The sequence below is a fragment of the Metopolophium dirhodum genome, chromosome 4 (assembly GCF_019925205.1).
Source record: "Metopolophium dirhodum isolate CAU chromosome 4, ASM1992520v1, whole genome shotgun sequence".
Classification (NCBI taxonomy): domain Eukaryota; kingdom Metazoa; phylum Arthropoda; class Insecta; order Hemiptera; family Aphididae; genus Metopolophium; species Metopolophium dirhodum.
Genome location: NC_083563.1, coordinates 35,353,681 through 35,375,922, shown reverse-complemented (window position 1 = coordinate 35,375,922; position 22,242 = coordinate 35,353,681). Strand labels below are relative to the sequence as shown.

Genomic DNA, 22,242 nt, shown 5'->3' with positions numbered 1-22,242 from the left:
GTATAAAACATCAATATATTATGTACTTGATTGTTGATATAGTATTTTACATACTATCAAAGTTGTAATCGTTTGAATAATAAAAACATAGGGATTATTCATGTTTTTTTACGTTTTATTGAAAATATATGCATTATTTTGAAACATGATCCTTATTTTTATAGCTTGTACACAGTTCCACACTTGGACATATTTATTTTTCATAACCTTTGCCCATTTAACATTCTTAAGAAATAAATCTGAGTATAATGTACCTAAATATCGATACAAAATGATCAGTCAAGAAGACATATGTGTTTGGTATAAATACTAGTATTAATAATCAATGGTATGGTTAGGTTAAACCTATGAACTATGTATGCCAACAATTTAGTTTTTTTTTTTTTTGAGCATTTTAGATTACCGATGTAACAATATATTTAAATATATATTTAACTATATATAAGTATATAAAAAGGTAGTTGTAAGAAAAAATTATTTAGCTTTATTAAATTAGGTATTTCAGTTAAAAGTATTAATGCATAATATTATACTAAACTTTAGAGGACTATAGTAGTTGATAACCTAGCGAACCAAAATTGATTATTTGACTGTCAAATTGTTCAGAAAAACAACTTTGCCAGAATCCATCAAAATTATAGTGGTTACCATTTGGAAAAATAAAGTCAATTTTATTATTGGTACAACTGCTTGTTTAAAAATGTTATAAAAAAATTGCCTGTTAAAAATAAAGAAACACGTCTTTTTTTGCTTTAACGAAATTCCATATCATTGATCCATAATTGTTAAAAAAAAAATTCACGTACAATGACATAAGATCACAGATATCTATATTATATTATCTATAATATAGATATCTGTGCATAAGATACACTCAGTATATTTTTTGTATACTAAACAATTATACAATAATATAAAGTCGTTAATATGTAATGATACAATTATTTTGAAGTTAAAGTTGAAAGGGGGCCCATTAAGTGTATAGTGTCCTGGGGCCCAATTGATCCTTAATCCGGGCTTGATAGCAATAAATAATAAATAGTGTATCACTTTTTGCATACATTTTAATTTACAATCTTTTTTCCTCGCATCAATTTTTTTTAGGTGATTTATGCAGAGCTATAGCCTTTATTGTAAAATCGCGCCATGGCCCCCCTGGACTCCCCTTAATCCAGGGGCGGGTTTTATCACTCACCAAGGGGGGAGGGGGCTAATAGAGGTTCAAGAATTTAATTAGTTGTTTTTTAAATCTATATAAAATTTAAAATTACAGATTATGTTTTTGAGTCCCTCATAAGTAAATCATTTTTTTTCTTCACAATAGTGACAAATTTTAAATAGTTTACATTGGTATCAATATTTATCTGAAGCCATTTAAAAAATATAGATATATAATTAACAACAAAAATTAGCTATTTATTTATAAAAAAAATATACATAAAATAGATATTACATTATTAATTCCATATTTCTTTTTTTAACTTTTGAAAACCGTTCAATGATATTATCTGTTGATACTTCTTTTTCCTTATGAACATGAAGTAAAGCTAAACCATTCAATCTATCTTGACACATTCGTGATCTTAACCAATCCTTTAACCTAGATTAAACATCATAGAAAACATTTTAGTAGAAAAATAAGATTATTTGGTTATATTAATTTAATATTATAATTTTAAATGTAGATAGATATACCTGCGCAAAGTAGAAAAACTTCTTTCAGCTGATGCAACACTGATGGGTAGACAACCAATAATCAAAAGCATTGTTTTAATATTTGGGAATAGTACATCCTGACAATGATCCAAACCATCTATGACAGTAATTGGTATAATATGACCTCCTTGAAATTAAATATAAATAATTTTAGTATAAATAATACTAAAAAAATAAATAATAGATTTTATATTTACCTTCATTTTTAACTCTGGTCCATTTGACAATCCATAATTCAAGTTGAAGGTTCTAAAATATTATTTTCTATGGTGTAAACAGTATTTTGTTCATTTTCAGATAGTTGAGAAGTAGATGGAATCGGAATATTTATGTTTTCTATTTTATTACTTGGTTCTAATAAAATATGTTTTTTGTTAAAAAAATGTAGAAATATTTACATGTTTTCTTTTTGCGGTTGTAGTTGTTTTAGTATGATCTCCATCTGAATTGCTCATTGTGAAGATTATCAGAAACGCGTCGTTAACGATCGAAAATCGGACTAAAACTAAACACTAAACAGTAAACAGTAAACACTAAACACTAAACGAACTTATTATTCAATCGAGCTAATAATACTCCGACCGTTGATGTTTACTCGTCGAGCGTCGATGGAAAAAAGTAATCGTTATCTGCATTCTGCACTGCAGTCTGCACTTCTGCAGACTGTCGTTTGAATTTCGGGCTATTTTTGTACCATTTGCTCGATTCTCGTAATAAAGGAAGATAACCAATTCTTTATAAGTTATACATATACATTATATATATATTATATATATAATTATTACTCCAATAAAAAACCCCGTATTATCTATACATGACATCTTCTTCCAACTAATCAATAAACACACCATACACACATCTGTCAAAAACAAAATCACATACCCAAACCATCCCACTTGGTTTTGGAAAATCAAAGTCAATACTGAGCTTCTACAACTTAACAAACACGACACAAATCCCAATATTATCACCTCGCAATTTTATGAAATTATCCAAGACAAATATTCACACTTCGAAAAAATATACACTGATGCTTCTAAATCCACTCAAGGTGTTGGATTTTCAATAATCCAAAAAAATATCACACTCCTTCACAAGCTCCCACCGGAAACTTGTATATTCTCGGCTGAATCTCAAGCCATTAATGAAGCTATCATATTAGCCAATACTATCAACTCAAACCACATTCTAATTTTAAGTGATTCACTCAGTGCTTTACTTGCCCTTCAAAACCCACTACCCTCAAACGAAACTACCCAAAATATCCAAATAATATTTAAATCGACCACCAAAAACATCGAATTTATGTGGGTTCCATCACACATTGGTATTACTGGCAATGAAATGGCTGACAAGGCAGCTGACCTTGCAACCAAAATTATCCTCCACCCAACAATTTCCGACCTACCGACTAATGACATTAAATCATCCATCAAACGCAAAATACATGCTAGATGGCAAAATCATTGGGATGCTATTCCGCCTACCAACAAGCTGAAATCAGTCAAGAAAGACACAAAAAAGTGGAACCCACCGTACTTCCTCAACAGACGCCAAGAAGTTGCCATCACAAGATGCAGAATCGGACATTCCTTCACAACCCACGCTTTTCTCATCAACAAAAACCCACCTCCCACCTGCGACGAATGCCATGCCGACCTCTCAATACAACATATCATCCAGGATTGCTCAAAGTACAGGGACGCAAGAAACAATCTAGCTATACCACCGAATATGGATGAAGCACTAAACGAAAATAATATTTTTAAAATTATCTCTTTTCTTACTCAAATCCACCTAATAAACAAACTTTAACAATGTAAAAACCCTTTCCGTAGTCATTAAGCTATACAATTTTTTTTTTTTTTGTCTTGTACTCTTAATTCAAGCTAGGCTAATGACCTGTGATGTCGAAGCCTTATTTTCCTAATAAAAAAAAAAAAAAATTATTACTAACATTATTAAACTGGGCTCCACGTGGAGCCATATATTATATTTTCATAATAATATTACACGTCATGTCAGACGTCAGTCGTCGAACGTAAAACAATCCAAAAATAGCTTGAAGCCTAAATATTCAAATATCCATAAATAATCATATTCATCATTAATCATCAATGACGATTGATGGTATTTTATAATGATTATTAATATATCAATATAATATCATAATACTCGGCTTTGTAAAATAGTTGGCTTAGTCCCAAGGGGGGGGGGGGGCTATAGCCCCCTTAGCCACCCCTGCCTCAATCCGGGCTTGAATTCCCCACGGCCCACTGCCTATTGTAGTATTGTACGACAGATACTATACCTACAGGCTACAACCTGCTACTGTGATACTACCTAATATTATTTAAATATTTAACTTTATTAAATTTAATATTATTTATCAACCATTGTGTTTCGGTTTACACGCCGAACAAAATACATCGACAGTCAAATACTACGAAAATCGAACGGAACGATAATATTCGTTGTAGAGAAAATCGCGTGGGAACGACTGTTATCCAATGCCGTGGTTACGGAGGTTCGTTGGAATATTTTGTTTCCCACTCCCACCGTGATATTGCTTATTGTTCTGTGGTGCCACTACTGCGAAAGCCTCGTGACTTGTAAATAATAATTGTAATGTTTAGTGATAACGATAAGTGATTTACCATTTACCAATTTTGTTTTGTAACCGCACGGCGCACGTTACATTTGATGTCCACCGCGTTTTTGTCGTTATTCGTAATATAATTTTTAGTCGTCGATCTATAATATTATATAATATAATATTTCATAGCGATTTAGTTGGATCTATATTGTACATCATGTCAAATGGGAATGAAGAAAAGTTTGATTCAATGCTTCTGGCATTGGCGCAGCAGCACGAGAAAGGAGTAGAACAAGTAATTGGAAAAAAACATTATAAAACTCATGATTACCTATAGGTCGTTTACATTAGAAACTTCTTTTTTATTTATTGAGCCGTTTTTTTTGTGAAGAGAAACTAATATATTTTCAACGATAAACAATTCGGTTAAAGTTGTTGAATTTGATAGTATTTTTTATTTTTAAAAAGTAGTAAACTATTTTTTTTTGATCAACACTTATGTAGGTAATTTATGTGATGTATTCCTTTTCGTAAGCATTTGTGATGATAACATTTCTTTACTTTAATTTATATTTTTATTTCATTACTTAGTTACTTACCTATAACATTATATTATTGATTTTTCTATTGTTAATTCAATAGGTACTCATGTTGCTATAGTAACATATTTAATATAATATAGTGAAATCTCTAAATTTCAGACACTTGCGTGTCCGCTAATCATAGGGTTCAAGTTTGTAGTTGGTTCCCAAGACAACGTCTGCTATTGGGAGATGTTTGTTAGGCAAACACTGTAATTAAAAGTAGATAAAAAAGGTGAACATAACCAAATTATACTTAACAATAAGTAGTGTAATGTTTGTATTAATGAAAAATAAAAATTAAGTATGGAATTATAACGGAAATATTATGAACTTGAGGCCAGTGGTGTAACAAACTCAAATTTTGTCAGTCAAACATTTTTTTCCAATTCATCTGTGTCGGTCTGCATTTACTGCTGCATCCACCAGTTGGCCATTATACATAAACACCTTTGTGTTTATCTCTCCCTTAAAAATTGTTACTTACATATTAAACTGATATAATTCAAACAGTGATGAGGTGGAAATTAGTAATTATTACTCGCAGAAACCATAACTAAAAGTTATGTGACAAATAATACTATATCATAATATAATTTAATTTTCTATTTTGTTATAATTAGAGACCGGATTTATATAGGTACTCTTAAAAACTTAAAAATAAGATGTTTCTATGCTCTATAATTTCATCAAAATAATCTTTTATATGTAATAATATTCTTTTTCATAAAAATGTTTTAAATACTGAAAAACAAATAAAAGTAGCATTTTTATCTAGATTCATTTTTAGATTCTGAGCGAAGTGATGAATGTATTGATTTTACAATGATGTGTGTTTTTTTTATTTTTTATTTTTTATTTTTTTTTGTGTCTCATCACTTTTTAGGATAATAAAAGTGCTTGGATTTTCTTCAACAGTAACTTTTCTGATAGGAAAGTAAATCTAGTTGGTACTTTGAAGGGGGGGGGGGGGGTCAAAAGTAAAAATTTCTCAGTAATTTTCAAAACAAAAGGAAAAACGGGAATTTTACGCAAAATCTGTATTCGAGAAAATTAATGTTACAACTTTAAAACAAATGACCGTAGGTACATGACATTTTGACTGAATGTTTATATTAGCATTTTCTATACACCATAACATTTTCCAAATATTTTGACTTATTTTGAGCTGTTTACGGACATTTTCAGTTTCCATTTTTTTTAGTTTTTTTTTCTATATATATCAATAAAATGTTATTTGTTGGGTAAAAAAGCACGAAAATATAATATAAGGCTCCTGATATATCGTTCTAATAGCAGTTGAAAATTATTAAAAATACATAAGCACAATTTTTTTTTATAAGCATTTAAAGTTCAAATTTTTCAATTTAATAATTATTTTGTAGTTAAAAATTTATAAAATGTTCAACTTTTATAGCTTATGATTGAAAATTGAAAACAAGGCTCTACGTAAATAGGTTATATATAAATTACTTTATTCACAATAATATTATCAAATATACTTGGTAATATCATAGGCTGACTGATCGTTTTCGCTCAGAATTGTTTTTCTTATACAATGATATTATATCATTAAATTCAAATTAATACCGTTCATTACAGTGACCCACTTGTAACCTACTGTACAGCAGAGCGACATCCACTTACCCACCTTTTTTATTTTGTTTTAGCTTTTGGATACATTTTTCAGTTTTTTGGGTCGTAAAACTGATTTCTTTATTGGAAGTCCTGATGAAAAAGCTTCCGAACAAGTATATAATTAAAATAGCATTACATATAAAATTAATATCTACCTTTATGTATACTATGTTAATATTTTAGATGTTAATGTCAGTATTTAATAGACATCGTAATATTGCCCTGAATGAAAAACGTGCAATAGACGAAAAACGTAAACTGGAAGCATTAAAAAGATTACAAAAGTCACAAAAGGAGAAAGAATTAGAGACTAAGCCAAAACTAAAAGAATTAACTGATGAAGAAGCTGAGCAACTCCAAAAAGAGATAGATTTGGTAAGAAATGTTAAAAAATTCATGTGTACCTTTTTTATGAATCAAATTTATTTTTTAAACTTCTTAAGGTACCTATTTTGTTTACTTGCGACAATAATAACCAGAATTATTATTTAAATAATTATTAAATTAGTTTTAATTTACATAATTTTATATTATTTGTATTTTATATACTATCAGACAACAGAGATCTACCCTTACGCCGAATGCTTCCGATGTAGACTTTAAAACACACACAATAATTAAAATATAACCCTTTATTACTGTCTTATCGAACAGTGTCATACATCAAGTGATCACCGCTTAAGGGTCACATTTGTCCATAGTAATAATAATAACATATATATATATATATATATATATATAGCAAATCAACAAACAGATCATAAATATAATATATAAAAAATAGTAAAAAGACTTGCCACTCCCCTATAAGCATAGCATGTTATGGGTAGTTAAAAATTGAGTTGTGATATATCTAAATTGATTTACATTTAATTAATAACTATAAACATATATGAGTGAAATCGACATTATTATTAAGAATGACGTAAGTGAATTTACATTATGGAAAATATTTTAATTCATTTTCAAAATTAAAGGTAATTAGAACATTTTTATAATATACATTTTTAATACTAAGTAAATTCAATGAGTCATGTACACAATTATTACTTATAATTTTGGGAATATTAAAAATAAATTAAATTACACTTTCTTAAAGAAATAACATGATAATTATATGCTCGTCCCCAATAAACAATACCATAATTAAAAACTGATTGAATCAGGGGGGGGGGGGGTTCAGGAGGTCAGCTGACCCACAGTTAATATTTGCTGATTAAATTAGCCTATTTTCAGATCTTGGGTAGTCGGACACTTGCACCCTCGAATAAACACACATACAGTATAAATTAATTTTTTTTTATTTTATATACCTAGTACACCAGTATAGATTTCTAATCTGGTTTTAATAAGTGGCTCCTTGAGATGTCCTGACCCACAGTTTCCTAACTCTGGATCCGCACTGGATTGAACTTCAGATAAATATAACATTTGTTTCATATTAATATTATATATACTACGCATATCATGAAAAATATACATACAATATTTGTTAAATTATCAATATGGTAATTCCATTTTAAATTACTGTCTAAGGCGAGGCCTAGTTATTTAAAAAAATTAGAATTTTCTAGAAAGACAATTATTTTGACAATTAAATGAATGCACACATATTTTAAAATCATAGTAGATTAACTCAGAGTTAATATTAAAGTAAATATATTTTGATGATTTAGTTAGGTTTAATTCCAAAAAATTATTATCAAACCAATCTTTAATTTCTTTTACAACATTGTTAGCGTTAATATATAAATCATTTTCAGTCTTATCATGAAATAAAATTGCGGTATCATCAGCATAACAAATTATTTCAGCATTAATATTTAGGTTTCATAAACCATTTATATAGATTATAAATAAAACAGATCCTAGAACAGTACCTTGAGGAACACTGTGTGTAATAACTAGATCTCCTTTGAAAGAATTATTTAATTTAACTACCTGTGTTTTATTAATTACCTAAATAAAATGTTAATAATTCATACATTTTTCCTTTTAGACCAATATGATGAAGTTTTTTTTAATAATAATTTATGGTTTACACAGTCAAAAGCTTTTTTAATATCTAAAAATAATCATAAAACTTTTGCGACACAGTCTAAGTTATCATGAATGATTTTGTCAACCAAAGATAATGCATTCATAGAATCTATATAATAAACATTAAAACACATCTTAATGTTTGCAAATAGTATGCTCCCTATTCAAATTTCTGTGACCACACCTGTGGCTCTGCCTATATATATTAATGTGGTTGTTATTAAATAGCTCAAGACGGCACTGGCCACTGACAGTAACAAAATGTTATTCATCATCATTTTAATCATCAGAATCGACAGAAAACCCTGTATACTTTTAAGTATTTTAAATGTATATTATATATTAATCTAACGATAAATCATTGTTTTTGAAAAATCTTAAGAGTATTTAGGGTATTGCATTGCAACCCAACAAATATTCAAAAATTTGTCGTCTCCGTCTTACACACGTATGACATAGAAAATTTTTGTTTACTAGTTTCTATAGTGTGCTGTAAGTTTTGGTCATAGACCTATAAACTAATGGACAGCGCATTCTACTCAGCCCTGCCGTCAATGCTAGGTGGTCATAATATAACCATATAACAGAGAGAAAAAACATAAAGTAGTGAAGGATCCCACGTACAGCCCGCATAAGGAACATTTCAATGTTACTTACCTTAGACAATACTAATATATTTTATTTAGACAATTTTTTAGCTGTATTATTATATTTTTACTTAATTCGTTTTAAATATTTCTTATTATTTTAATAGCATTTTTTATTGTTTCAAGTAGTTCAGTCAAAAATATACATATGTATACACCTATTTATTATAGGTATTCATGAAAATATTTGGAAATTTATTTATATAGACAATATTAGATAATAGGAAAATAATAATTTCATATTCAATAGTAAATAATATAATATTATTAAATAGAAAACTTTGAAAAAAGGTGGGGGAGAAATTTGATTCGTTCCTGGTACCCGTTAAAGTAGGTTAAATTCTTTAGTATCAACTTTTTTAGAATTAATAATTTTAAAAATAGGGGGGAATGTCCTACCACACAGAAAACACCCGGGGGATGAGGGATTTGTCCATTTACTGTATTCATCACGGATTAAGGTAGAATTGACTGGAAACGAACAGACATACCTAACTTCATCTAATTTATATGAGGATTATCAATGGCGTATCCAGAATTTTTTTGGGGGAGTTGTATAATTATTTTTGACAAATTTTATCTGAAAAATCATTAATGAACGTTTTGTTATTATTTAACAATTTTTGTGGTGGGGTCACAAACCCCTAACCCTCTGGATATGCCACTGATGAATATATGTAGCGCTTTATACATATTTGCTGTTTTTCCTTCCCATGAGACTTTTATATTATGATTGATTGATTCTAGTTTCTAGCCCATTCCAGCTTAGTTTATGGTTTTCTTAAAAATAATGGTCGGTATTAATTATAATTTATTACTATAAGTTAATCTATCTATTATTATTATTTAAAAAAAAAAAAATGTGCATTAGTTAAAATAATTGTTTAAATTTAAATCAAATACATACATATTCATTATTTAAAAATTTAAAAATATATATATTTATTATTTACTAACCATAACATTCTAAAATGTTTCAGGAAGTGATATAATAAAGCTTTGAATTTTGATAGCTATTATTTGTTTTATTGCAGTTTATCAATTTGTGGTTTTAAATGATTATAATATGATTATTTACTCATGCCTTAAATGTTGTAAATAGTTTTAAAATTGTAATTTATATGTTTATAGAAAGGGTCTTTTAAAACCATAATTGTTGTGGTTGCCATTTCTAAAATCACCTGTATAGTTATAATATAAAGTATGTAAAACTTATGAAAGAAACATATGCACAATTATTTATATATTTTAATTTACAAAATAAATGAACATTTACAAATGACAAAATTATTGCATGAAATTATCTTTACAGGTACCTATTGATGAATTGAATTAGGTTATGTTTTATGTTACAATGAGCAAGTGATTTTTTAAAATATAATCATCAAACAATAACACAGCATTTTGAATGTTTTCAAAAGTTGTACTTGTTTACTATTGATAAGTTGTCTTTATTTAATTTTAGTCGGATCAGTTAATTTTTTTTGAATACATCATATTATTACCATGTCACCTAGATGCTATATTCAATATTGCGAAATACATTTTTTTTAAATATATATTTTATTTGGGTTGCTGTGTTTCACAAGAATTGTTAAATGGGTATTAAGAGGATGTAATACCCGCGTGTGTTGTCTCCGTCTTACAAGTGCGTAACATAGCAAATTTTACACTCAGCTGAACACGTGTACTCATAAGTATTTTAAAATTGTAAATTGTTTGTACATCTTAAAATACTCATAACTCAATAAAATTTAAATATAATAAAAAGCTTATGAGGTTGCCTGGATAATAATCTTACCTTAAGATTTTATAAAAGGTAAATTCACTCTAATTTTTAAAATAACGGAGCTATACATGTTCTGCTGAGCATAAAATTTGATATCTTACGCACTTGTAAGACTAAGACAACACATGCGGGGTTATCACATTCTCCTAAGGAAGAAAAGAGTATTTGAACATAAAATTAATTGTATTTAACTTGTGTTTTTAAATTTAATAATATATATATACCTCTGTTTCATATTTGGTGCTTTTGTAATTGGATTAGACATCTAAATTCACTAAATAAAATTAATATAGAAACAGTGTTAGTCTTAAAACAAAATGTATTCTACAAAATCTATAATTTTTATCAATAAAGATATAATTGTTTATTCCTGTTTTGTACTTAAAATATAATTAAGAATTATGTAGCTATTGTAAAAGTATTTTGCTGCACAAAACATAATTTACACAAAATGTATCAACCAGAATGGTATTGTACAATATTGATATCCATGTTTATGTATAATGTATAAGTGTTGTAATTTCAATATTATGTTAGTGTTGTAATTTTGTATACTTGACCATTCTATAATTTCTTGACAAATTATAATACATTTTGTATCGATTTAAATCTTTTTTAAGTATCATGGCAGCAATGTTGAGTAGTAACATAATGAAAGTAATGCGTTACTTTGTTTGTTTGTCTTTTCTATTAATTTTAATTATTACCAAATACGTATGTAAGTAGCAACATAATATTGATCATTTTTGCTACTCTAACCGTAAATTTCTAGGACGCCTTAGTATTTCGCTATATTAGGTATATTGTAGTGATACTATGTTCAACGCTACAAATAAAGTGGCCGGCTACTCCCGACTAAATCCAAGATGATAATTGTAATTTATGTAAATTAATTAATTTTATACTTTCCCATTGATTATAATAATATTTTTTTTTAGTTAGGTATCCAATAAATTAGACAATGTGTTTTTGTAATGAGTTTAAAATTCATTCATATCCTAACAACACTTTAAAAAATCTAGCAAAAAACCTTGCAATCTATTTTAGTTAAATTATAATTACTAAGATTGTATCAATGTTCCTATAAACAATTTGCTAACATCTAATGTGTCTTTTTAATCTTGTTATATATATATAATACTGTACTAAACTATATATTTAATTATTTGTTTTAGAAAAAAAACTTAAAAGCTGAAGATTCAAAAACTTCTACTGAAACAAATGAGTTATCACAACCAATTGAAGAAGATGAAGATGATCCAAAAGAAAAAGGCAAATTGAAACCAAATGCAGGCAATGGTTGTGATTTACCTAATTATAGATGGACTCAAACATTATCTGATATTGAAGTAAGTTTATTTGTGATTTTTTTTTAGTTAAATAATTTTGCAGACAAATTCTTGTTTTGTATATTAAAATTGTTAATAGTATAGACAAAATCATGTTTACAATATATAGGTACATGATAGATAGTGTCGTATTTTCATCTAGAGTTAAAGCCTATTACAGTTATATGTTGAAATTGTATATACAATATACATATTCATGTTTTGCATATTTCATCTATTTATAAAATAAGATGGTTTATGCTGGAGATCTTTTGTATATTATTATAAAATTCCAATTTTAATATTCAGTTCTTATCAATTTATTTAATACAATAATTTAAATTAAATCTGAAGGTAGGTAAAATACAATCAAACAACATACATCTCATATACTACATGATTTATAAAATATAAATTATAAATTATAATATTCCATTTTATTAGTCCATATTTCTTTGGGATCTTTGTATATTGATAAAATGAATGACTTGGTTTAAGCAAAGCTGTTTGTACAGTATATTGCACGTCCTAAAAAATAAAAATATATTTATATTATTAAAACAATGTTTATCTTACTAGTAATATAAAACGTTCAAAATATGATATTATTGATAATATAACTAACTAGCTGTAAAAACCAACTTCACCAGGGAAAAACCACAAGCCTCGGTTTGGATTTGGCTTTTAATATATTTTTTTGAAGTGGTTAAAACTATTTTCTAACCTTTCTGATATCTCTAAAAACAATTTCTAAGATTTTCGTCAAAACCAATAATCACTTATGAGTATATAAGTTACAAACATACATTTGGTTTTAAGGTATAGTTTCTTTAATCGAGGCCATTGTAAACGCTACAATTTGATACATGCTTTTACCTGATCTGCCAGAGTAACCAATGCCAATCATTTATAAACAAAAAAAATTCAAATAATATTGAAAGTAGTGATTTTTTATGTGTTTATACTTTATACTAATAGGAAAGAAAAATATACATCTGTTATTTATAATTTTGAAAGATTAAACTCATAGTTATTTTTCTAGGATATGCTAAAAATGTACTATATTTTGTTTTGGTGAGTTAGTCTCATTAAAATATACAGGGTGATTTATTAAGCATAAAACACACGTTACCTCAAAAAGTATTAATGTTTTTGAAAATATTTTTTACATTGTTTCAAGTTGTTAAAAAAACATTTTTATTAAAAAATTATATTTTTAAATATTTTTTATCCTTATAATTTTTAAGTTTTTTACTTTTTTGAATGACAGCATAGAGTTTTAATTTCATTTTCCAAAGCAGAATATTTTTCTAAGTATTTTAATACATAAATATCGAATTTAGGACGAGTAGTTTATGAGTTATAAGTATTTAAGGTTTAGAAGAGCGGAGTAGTGATCACACATTTGCGGAGTAACCCCATACAACTCCACTCCGCCCATCTAAACTTTAAATGCTTATACCTCATAGACTACTCGCCCTAAATTAGATTTTTATGAATCAAAAAACTTAGAAAAATATTCTGCTTTGGAATATGAATTTAAAACTCTATGCTGTCATTCAAAAAAGTTGAAAACTTAAAAAAATATATAGATAAAAAATATAATTTTTTAATAAAAACATAGTTTTTTTAACAACTTGAAACTATGTAAAAAAATATTTTCAAAAACATTAATACTTTTTGAGAAAATTAGTGTTTTACGCTTTATGAATCATCCTGTTTATACAATTTTATTTCATATTACAAATATTTGTTATGGTTATTAATAACTTACTAGCATAATATTTGTATTCTTAATAACTTACTGTGAACATAGTAGATGCAATATACAATTGTTAGGAAGAAAACTATTGTCATAGAAACTACCAATACAGTAAGCTGATGTCGTTCACAACAACATGTGGTAGGCTTTCTAGACTTATGTCGATTATGCCCTATGATGCCATTAACAATTGTAAAATGATTTGACGATGCTACTGATAAAGTATCTATATCATTGTTTCGATCAATATATTTGTTATGTGCATCTAAGTTTTCAGCACATAATAGTAACATTGAAGTTGTTGATGATTTACTCTATAATTAAAAATAAATGTAGTATTAGGAACATGTTTTTAACCATACCCGAAGAAAAAAAAGTCATTTTATTTTTCTGATGATACATAATTTAGGCAAATTTAAATATTGTACAAAAATATATTTTAAACAAAGTATTGGAAATAAAATTGTTGAAATAGGAGTCACTAATATTTGTAAAATATTGCAAAATAATTATTACACTGAAATAATTAGAGTTGCTTTAATTATAAAATTACATTTTCAATTAATATGCTACGTTTTTATTAAGCACCAATAGACAAAATGAAAATTTATATTTAAATAAGTAAAAAAATATATGTTGATTTTACTTGTACAAATTATAACAATAAAATTACTAAAATGTTGTGAAATTATTATTATATTCTTATTGAGTTTTTAACAACTTCGGTAGCACTGGCCATTAGAATTTTTAGTCTAATTTAAGCACGATTAATAAATTAAAACATATTATTTTCTAAAAATAACTCAGTAATTTCACTACTAATTTACGGATAGTTTACCTTTATGCTTAGTTGATTAGGCGATGTGGATGAGTCTGGCTGCGATTTGTCACTGGAATTTTCTTGTCTCCATGACGACAACGATGGTCTTGGTATAGACCATCTATACACCTACATGGTATAGTAGTTAACATGAATTAATATACTATGTTGAATTCAAAAATATAGTATGACAAACGAAAGATGTAGGTAATTTTATGATTATTGAAGATCAAGGTTATTGATGGGCGTCGTCTAAAACAATACACCTCGTCGCGATACCTACCTATAGGGTATTTGTAATAAGTAGTAATAACGCTTAGATGCAGGTTATGTAATATTTGAACCGGATTTTTTCAGTCAAGTTTCAAGGTCCGGGTCATGTATTGCAATTTTCAAGACTATGTAATCTAATTTTTTTACGCCTTCGGGTATAGAGTTATCCGGTTTTAATGTTATTTTCTGACAAAGTGTAATGAAAATTGTTCTATTATTAAATTTTTTCGATACATAAAAAATTGTATAAGTCGTTACATGTATGGAATTTCAATAATTGCTTAGTTATGTCTTTAGTCAACTAGTGTTGTTTTTTTAATTACAGAAGTACATATATAAAATATAAGTATATATAATACTGTCGTAATTTGTGATATTATTTTTTTTTTGTTTTTAAAGGGTGCACAAATTAAAACATTTCATTTTAACCTATTTTTTGGTAACTTATGAGCATAATATGACACATTAAACAAATATTATACGAGTATTTAAAAGTAATTATAAATTACAGTTTTTTCGAAAGCGGACATTTATGATTCTCCATAAATCTATTAATATTTCATATTATAATAATATTGCAAAATGAATAACTGCAGATAAACATTATATTTTATGAAATTTAATTATTATTAATTAAAAGATTACACATTATGTAATTTATATTCTGTGATTTTTATACCCTAAATGCTTGATATACTTACTAATATAATTTATTATAAATGTTTTATAATTGCATCATATTATAAATTATTAAAAAATATTTGTTCCTCGCAAAAATTATAATTTTTAATCATGTCTACCCACTAAGTTGTCGGCTAATTCAAAACAGTTAATAATAAGACAAATATCATGTCTATAAATAGGTATGCTTTACTTGTTATAAATAGTTAATAAATCATGTACAATATAGCGTTGAGTTGCGATTACAGTTATAAAACAGGTTTATTTATTATATTTACAATATACACCGATGATACACTGGATGCTAATAATGAGTTCCTTATATAACAGTATTGTAGATAGAAAACAAGTATAACAACACTGTTAGAGAATGAAAGGGGTCTATTTGACCATTGTCTTTTTGAAATGAGGATAATGCGAATAATGTTTCATTGCCAATGGCTGTCATTTATTTTTATTCCAAGTGGACGTACATAAGATTATTGTCTTGTTACTAAATTTCGCAGTCATAACTTTTAACATATTATTATCACTTTATCAATAATCAGTAAAAAATTAAATAGCATTAATATATTATTGTAAGATATACATTATATTGGTAATTTATTACTAGAATACTAGAATAATAATATTATGTATAATACAAAACGTACAGTAAAATAAACATTAAGATCGTCCCTACACCCGTTTCGTTGTTTCCGTCATACAAATGCGTAACATAGAAAAATGTACGTTCTGAATAATCCATTTACCTACGTTATGTTTAATATTGGAGTGAACTGTTATATTATCGAATTTTCTATTAAAAATATTATCTAGTGAATCTCTTAGGTTTTTTTATATTTTAATTTTAAAGCGAGTTATAAAAATAAAAAAAATGTTTTATTTTTTACACATTTTATAATGAGCTTAACTCTCTTTAAAATTAAAATATACTTACTATTCTTACTTGAACATTTGAAAATATGACAATTCACTCTAATATTAAACATAACAATTAAATGGATTATTCAGAACGTGCACTTTGGTATGCTATGCGTTTGTAAGACGGAAACAACGCATGCGGGTGTAGCATCCTCTTAAAAGGTAAAATTAAAAATCTCACCATTTTTTTTTCTATCTTTGTATAAACCATGCAATATAATATGTATAATTATTATATACGATTTTTTTTGTATTAAATTATTGCTCTAAAAAGTACTACGTATTACATTTGAATGATCATTTTATGATAATTTTATTACTATTTATGTTATAAAGTAATTATTATTATTGGGTCTACGTAACACGAAATATGAACTATTTTATCATTGATATAGTAATTTTTTCTTTGCTAAATCACTTGTAATACACAACTGTATTTTGTTAACGATATACGTAATACATCATCGAATTATTTAGTCCCTAGGGACTATTAAATAATATAGGTGAGAAATGAGATGTATTTGCACGGGTTTTATTAGGACATTTTATGTAAATGCTCAGAGTTCTTTAGTTTATAAAAATATTGATATGATAGGGTTAAAAAATATTTTGACCGTTTTTTAAGGAGGGATTTAACTGGGGACTGCCATCTTAAATTATACGGCCATGATAAAGGATTATGTATATACTATAATGTTTCGTGTAATAATTATAATAATATACATTTTAGTTCAGTATTTATTAGTATTTATACTTGAATAAATGTGTTATCATTAAAGTAGTGGGTGGGATATGATATAATATAAAATAATAGCAATACAAATATATAATTTATACGTCGTATCCTGGAGTCATGTCATGCAATTTTGGAATATGCAAAATTCTTTACAGCCTTACAGGTACACACCACATGGTTTAATATGTGATTATCTAGGCTCTAAGAACACGGATACAAATCCGGATACGAAGGCGGATCAATAGAGTTCAAGAGATCTGGTTTCGGTGCAAGGTCATATATTTTTATACTTTATATTATTTTTTTTAATAATATATTTGTGCAATTTATACTCTAAAATCATGTCAATTTAGACGTAAGTGCATGGTCATTATTATTTTTATTACAATATGGTAGGTACTGTACCACTGATTTTAATTTAAAATAGAATTTTATTGAAATTTTCGTATAACATTACTATTCAATACATAGATAATTTCTTAGTCAATGATTTTTCTTTATATAATCTTATTAAAGTCGTGGCACATGTGGTAATGTGGTATCAAGGTTTTTTCAGTCATGCGTAAACGGATAAGTACGTTAGTTTTATTTTTAAAAATATATTAAAATTAAATTAAACTCAAACGTGTACTTAACGTACTATACATTTTTTAAATTAGTTTAATACAATATTTACTGAAATATTTTTAAAATTTTAAAACAAACCAGTCAGTTATTTGTAAATCAAATTAAAAAAAAATTGAATTTGCAGTTATTTCAAGTGGATTCATTATTTATCATTGCATCTTATGTGTCCTGTAAAATATTTTTTATACACAGTGAGATTAAGCATTGCCCAAAATATTTACACAGAATATGTGATACTGTTGTTTATTTAAGTACAGCGTACTTGTATAAACTATAATACCTAGCTAGAAATTAAAAATGTTAATAATATTTTAACAAAAAGTTTAAATATTAAGTTTTGTAAAAAATTCGCTTTAACATAAATTACTAGTACGCACTTTAAGCTGAGGGAGTATGGTGTATTACCCATCTTTATATGCCGTGTGTCCGCGAAAACTGGGTACACTCTATAACTCAGTTACCTACATTACTCAATACCCTACACATATTTTAGAAGTCTGTGTGCGGGATATTGATGATCCAATAGTATAGTTTCATGTCCCGCAAAACAGAATTCAAAAATATGTATAAGGTTAAGTAAAAAGTACAAATTATTGTTATCATTGTGAATTATTTCTATAAACAATTTGTATTAATTTGTCTATAAATTATAGTATTTCTAAGTATTGGACGTTTTGATTTTATTCATTCAAATGTATTACAATATTTTATACGAATTAGAACAAATTTAAAATTATAATTTTAACTACCGAAGTCCAACTACATAATATACTTGAATACCTACTTAATTGCATATACCTATAAGAACAAAGTAATATTGCTTGCTTTGTGTTATAAATAAATTATTACAAATAATAAACTAATGGTTTTGGGTATGTTTCATATTATATTTGTTCGTTAATTATAATATTGAAATCTGAAATATTGGTATGAATGTTATTTATTAATATGGAATAGTGTAGTAATTTATTATTTAAAAGTTTTAAATTTTAATGGTTATGTTAGGTTCGTTTTAATTGTTTAAACGTTTTTAAATTATAGTTTAATCGTGTGTTTATAAGTATAATGCATCTATTAGTTTGATATAATTTTCTTAATTTAATTGTAAAGCTATTAGGTACTTACGAATTTTTTTTTAAGTTACGATATTTAATCAAGTCATTATGACTAAACTAACTCTTACAATTTTGTATTATTAGGGTTTTATTAGGTTAAGTTACTAAAATATTTTAGAGAAGTGTACTTACATCAATAACAGTGTTGTCGATATCAATAACGCTATCTACTTTTGGACTCATAGTTATTCGAAAAAGAAAACTTCCTGCTCTTGGGGTAGCGGCCTTTTCTTTTTAAAATAAACTACTCGCGCGCATCACTAGATACTCGTTAGCGATGTTGATAATTCCTCGTAGCCGGCGAAACATCACATGCACCGCATAATAGAGCGCACGAGTATTTTATATTACAGCCATAATATAACCAAGACATCATGGCGGAGTGGGAATATTAGTTGATCTCGATATTGAACTTCAAATTCACGAGCTCTCGGTGTTTTACAGTTCCTCTATTGTAAATACTTACACTATAATATAGTGTACATATTATGTACAATTGTTCCCTATTATACATGTGTTATATTATATTATATTATATTATATGGTATTTATATGAACATATTTTATATTAATTCGGTAGATAAGACTAATTTATTTTCCCATATCACATAAGTAAAATTGATTCAGGTATTACGCATTGTATAATGATAAATGATAAATGTTTATAAATAATACAATATACATTAGGAATCCTTTTTATCACAATCATGACCATACTCTTTTTGTGTCTAGGTACTTGTGTAAACCTTATTTAAAAAAATGTACCTACCTATTAAGTTTGCTTAAAATAGTTTGATATGTACCTAAACTATGATTTATTTAATAATATTCTGATTTTTGGAATTTTTAAATATACTTAGACCATATTTTTAAATTCTTGAGATTTTTTGAAGGGCATGTATTCGATTTTAAAATCAATTTTAAATATCGTTAAAAATCTTTTGTGAAATCAAAATAATATTTGTTTTATAATTTTTATTTATAAATCAATTAAAGTTTAAAAAAATGTAATTCAGAATTTAAAATTTAAGAATGACCAACAGACCAATAATCTTGTTTATCGGTAGGTAATTAAATTTTTTAGAAATGTTACACAGTCATGCGTAACAAACGTGTAAATGAAACGCACAAACGACGATCGTCTGCACGTATGTCTCGTAGGTAAAAATCAAAATTAAAATCGTAAACAATTTTCAAACCAGAGAAAGGTTAAATATATTGTGCAATATTATAAAAATCATAAAATTATAAAATCAATATATTATTTTTAAATTTAAATCAAAACAAACTAATATCAATAAATAAAATTGAAATTAAAATAGAAAACCTTGATTTTTTGCACTACTATTAAGAAGTGTCCTGTGGTGATTCATATGTCTGTTTTTTGAATGAAAATAACCTTTTTTACAGTAAATTGTTTAGTGAATAATACTTTTGAAAATGCTGATGTACCTCCTAATTAAGCATTTTATAGAGTAGTTAGACTTAATTTCAGAGGCTAATAACAAATTAATGTGAATTTAAGCTCAACTTTTTTTTTATTTTCCTCTAACAACAATTTACGAAAAACTTTCTATTAAATGTTCAAGTTTTTTGACCGAGTTTTTATATACATTTATTAAAAAAATTTATAATAATAGTAAATTGCATATTCCTATAAATAGCTCAATAAGATTTAAAATATTTTAAAAATGTGATGGTGTATAGATAATGCTAATATAAACATTCAGTGAATATTAAGTTACACTAAAAACCAAAATCGATTTTGTGAAAAATTCCCGTTTCTCCTTAATTATTTTTTTGTTTTTCCCGGCGCTTTTGAAAAATGCTGGGAATTTTGGCCTCTTGAATGCACCAACTAGATTCACTTTCCCACCAGAAAAGATTCTGAAGTGGAAAATCGAAGCCTTATTTCGACTACTTATCGTATACACAGACACAAATAAAAAAAACACCTCATTGTAAAATCAATACATTTATCGCTCCGCTCACAATCTAAATTTGTTTTAAGTAGGTAGGTTTTAAGTAGGTACCTACATACATTTTAAGTCATAAGTTCAATTTTTAATAATTAAATATGTCTACTTTGTGTGTATCGTGTATGTAACCTGAACTATTGTTTAAACCTTATTACCACTAGGGGAATTTTATTGTTGTTAATTGTTTACTTACATTTCCCAAAAATAAAATAATAATAATATTATATTCGTTTTGAGTCTGACAAGACAGAAGTGAATTAATAATTTTTCGTTTTTTTTTTATCAAGGGAGACGGATATACTACCGGATACATGCACAATTTAAATTGATTATTTGGGGGCTAGATAAATGTATACCAAAACATCCGGTGGGACTTGGCCCAATGCCCCCTTCACTCCCCTTAAACTAACCTTTAACAATAGTAATGGATTGTAAAAAATGCGAATTGCCCCCATAGATCATTTTATAGATATACTCGCATAGATATAATAATCTTATTATTAATAATCTATTTATTATATATTTATTATTTATTATCGATAATCTGCAGTGCATAGATCCAACTATCCAAGATCGCGCTATATCAACTTATAAACAAAATTTTAACCACGCAATTTTGTTCATTTTGAAATATTTAGTTTTAAGTAATAACTAATTATTTCATAAAAAAATTTAAATATTTACAAAACATTTTGGAAACACTGAGGGGCTATAATTGATTTACGGGAGGCTAAGCTCCTAACACCCGAATATTGCGCTTGAGTAAAAAGTTTCATATTACAATAACACTCTAAATAATTTACAGAATGCATTGTAATGTACGATATATATATATTTATATTTATAGGTATCGGGTATGTATTATGTAGATATGCTGAGTGATTCTTTGAACAGTAAATACTCATAATTTTGATAAGTATTAATGTTGTAAAAAAAATACTTTCAAAAATGGTACCTTATACTTTATAAGATAACGAGTTCAGCCAGTAA

General features: G+C 26.7%; 2 protein-coding genes and 1 long non-coding RNA gene across 4 annotated transcripts in view; 1 reads left to right on the top strand and 2 right to left on the bottom strand.

Moving 5' to 3' along the window:
* Nucleotides 1-1,401: 1,401 nt before the first annotated feature.
* LOC132943948 (uncharacterized) lies at nucleotides 1,402-2,304 on the bottom strand. 2 transcript variants are annotated; one of them, XR_009664397.1, is made up of 4 exons: nucleotides 2,115-2,304; nucleotides 1,914-2,052; nucleotides 1,696-1,813; nucleotides 1,402-1,600 (listed from the first exon to the last, which is right to left on the bottom strand). It is a non-coding gene; the product is annotated as an uncharacterized LOC132943948 (long non-coding RNA). The 2 variants fall into 2 exon arrangements; XR_009664396.1 differs by having other exon boundaries at nucleotides 1,914-2,304.
* Nucleotides 2,305-4,276: 1,972 nt separating this feature from the next.
* Nucleotides 4,277-22,242, top strand: part of LOC132943157 (nuclear migration protein nudC) — a 31,869-nt gene continuing 13,903 nt past the window's right edge. Inside the window, exons 1-4 of the mRNA XM_061012003.1 lie at nucleotides 4,277-4,607; nucleotides 6,564-6,644; nucleotides 6,715-6,906; nucleotides 12,183-12,356. Coding sequence (XP_060867986.1) covers nucleotides 4,530-4,607; nucleotides 6,564-6,644; nucleotides 6,715-6,906; nucleotides 12,183-12,356 — 525 coding nt within the window. The 5' untranslated portion in view covers nucleotides 4,277-4,529. The remainder of the gene's footprint in view (nucleotides 4,608-6,563; nucleotides 6,645-6,714; nucleotides 6,907-12,182; nucleotides 12,357-22,242) is intronic.
* On the bottom strand, nucleotides 12,640-19,610 carry LOC132943158 (uncharacterized). The gene is made up of 4 exons (XM_061012004.1): nucleotides 19,406-19,610; nucleotides 14,936-15,046; nucleotides 14,141-14,411; nucleotides 12,640-12,863 (listed from the first exon to the last, which is right to left on the bottom strand). Exons 1-4 carry the CDS (start codon nucleotides 19,454-19,456, stop codon nucleotides 12,829-12,831), a joined length of 468 nt encoding a protein of 155 aa, XP_060867987.1. The 5' UTR covers nucleotides 19,457-19,610; the 3' UTR covers nucleotides 12,640-12,828.

Bases quoted from the DNA above. Each gene is read 5' to 3' on its own strand.
- LOC132943158 (XM_061012004.1), bottom strand. From the start codon at position 19,456: ATGAGTCCAAAAGTAGATAGCGTTATTGATATCGACAACACTGTTATT. The intron at 14,412-14,935 runs GTAAACTATCCG...TTTTAATTATAG, and splicing joins CTAATCAACTAAGCATAAAG to AGTAAATCATCAACAACTTC. The intron at 12,864-14,140 runs GTAAGTTATTAA...TTTATTTTTTAG, and splicing joins TTGCATCTACTATGTTCACA to GACGTGCAATATACTGTACA.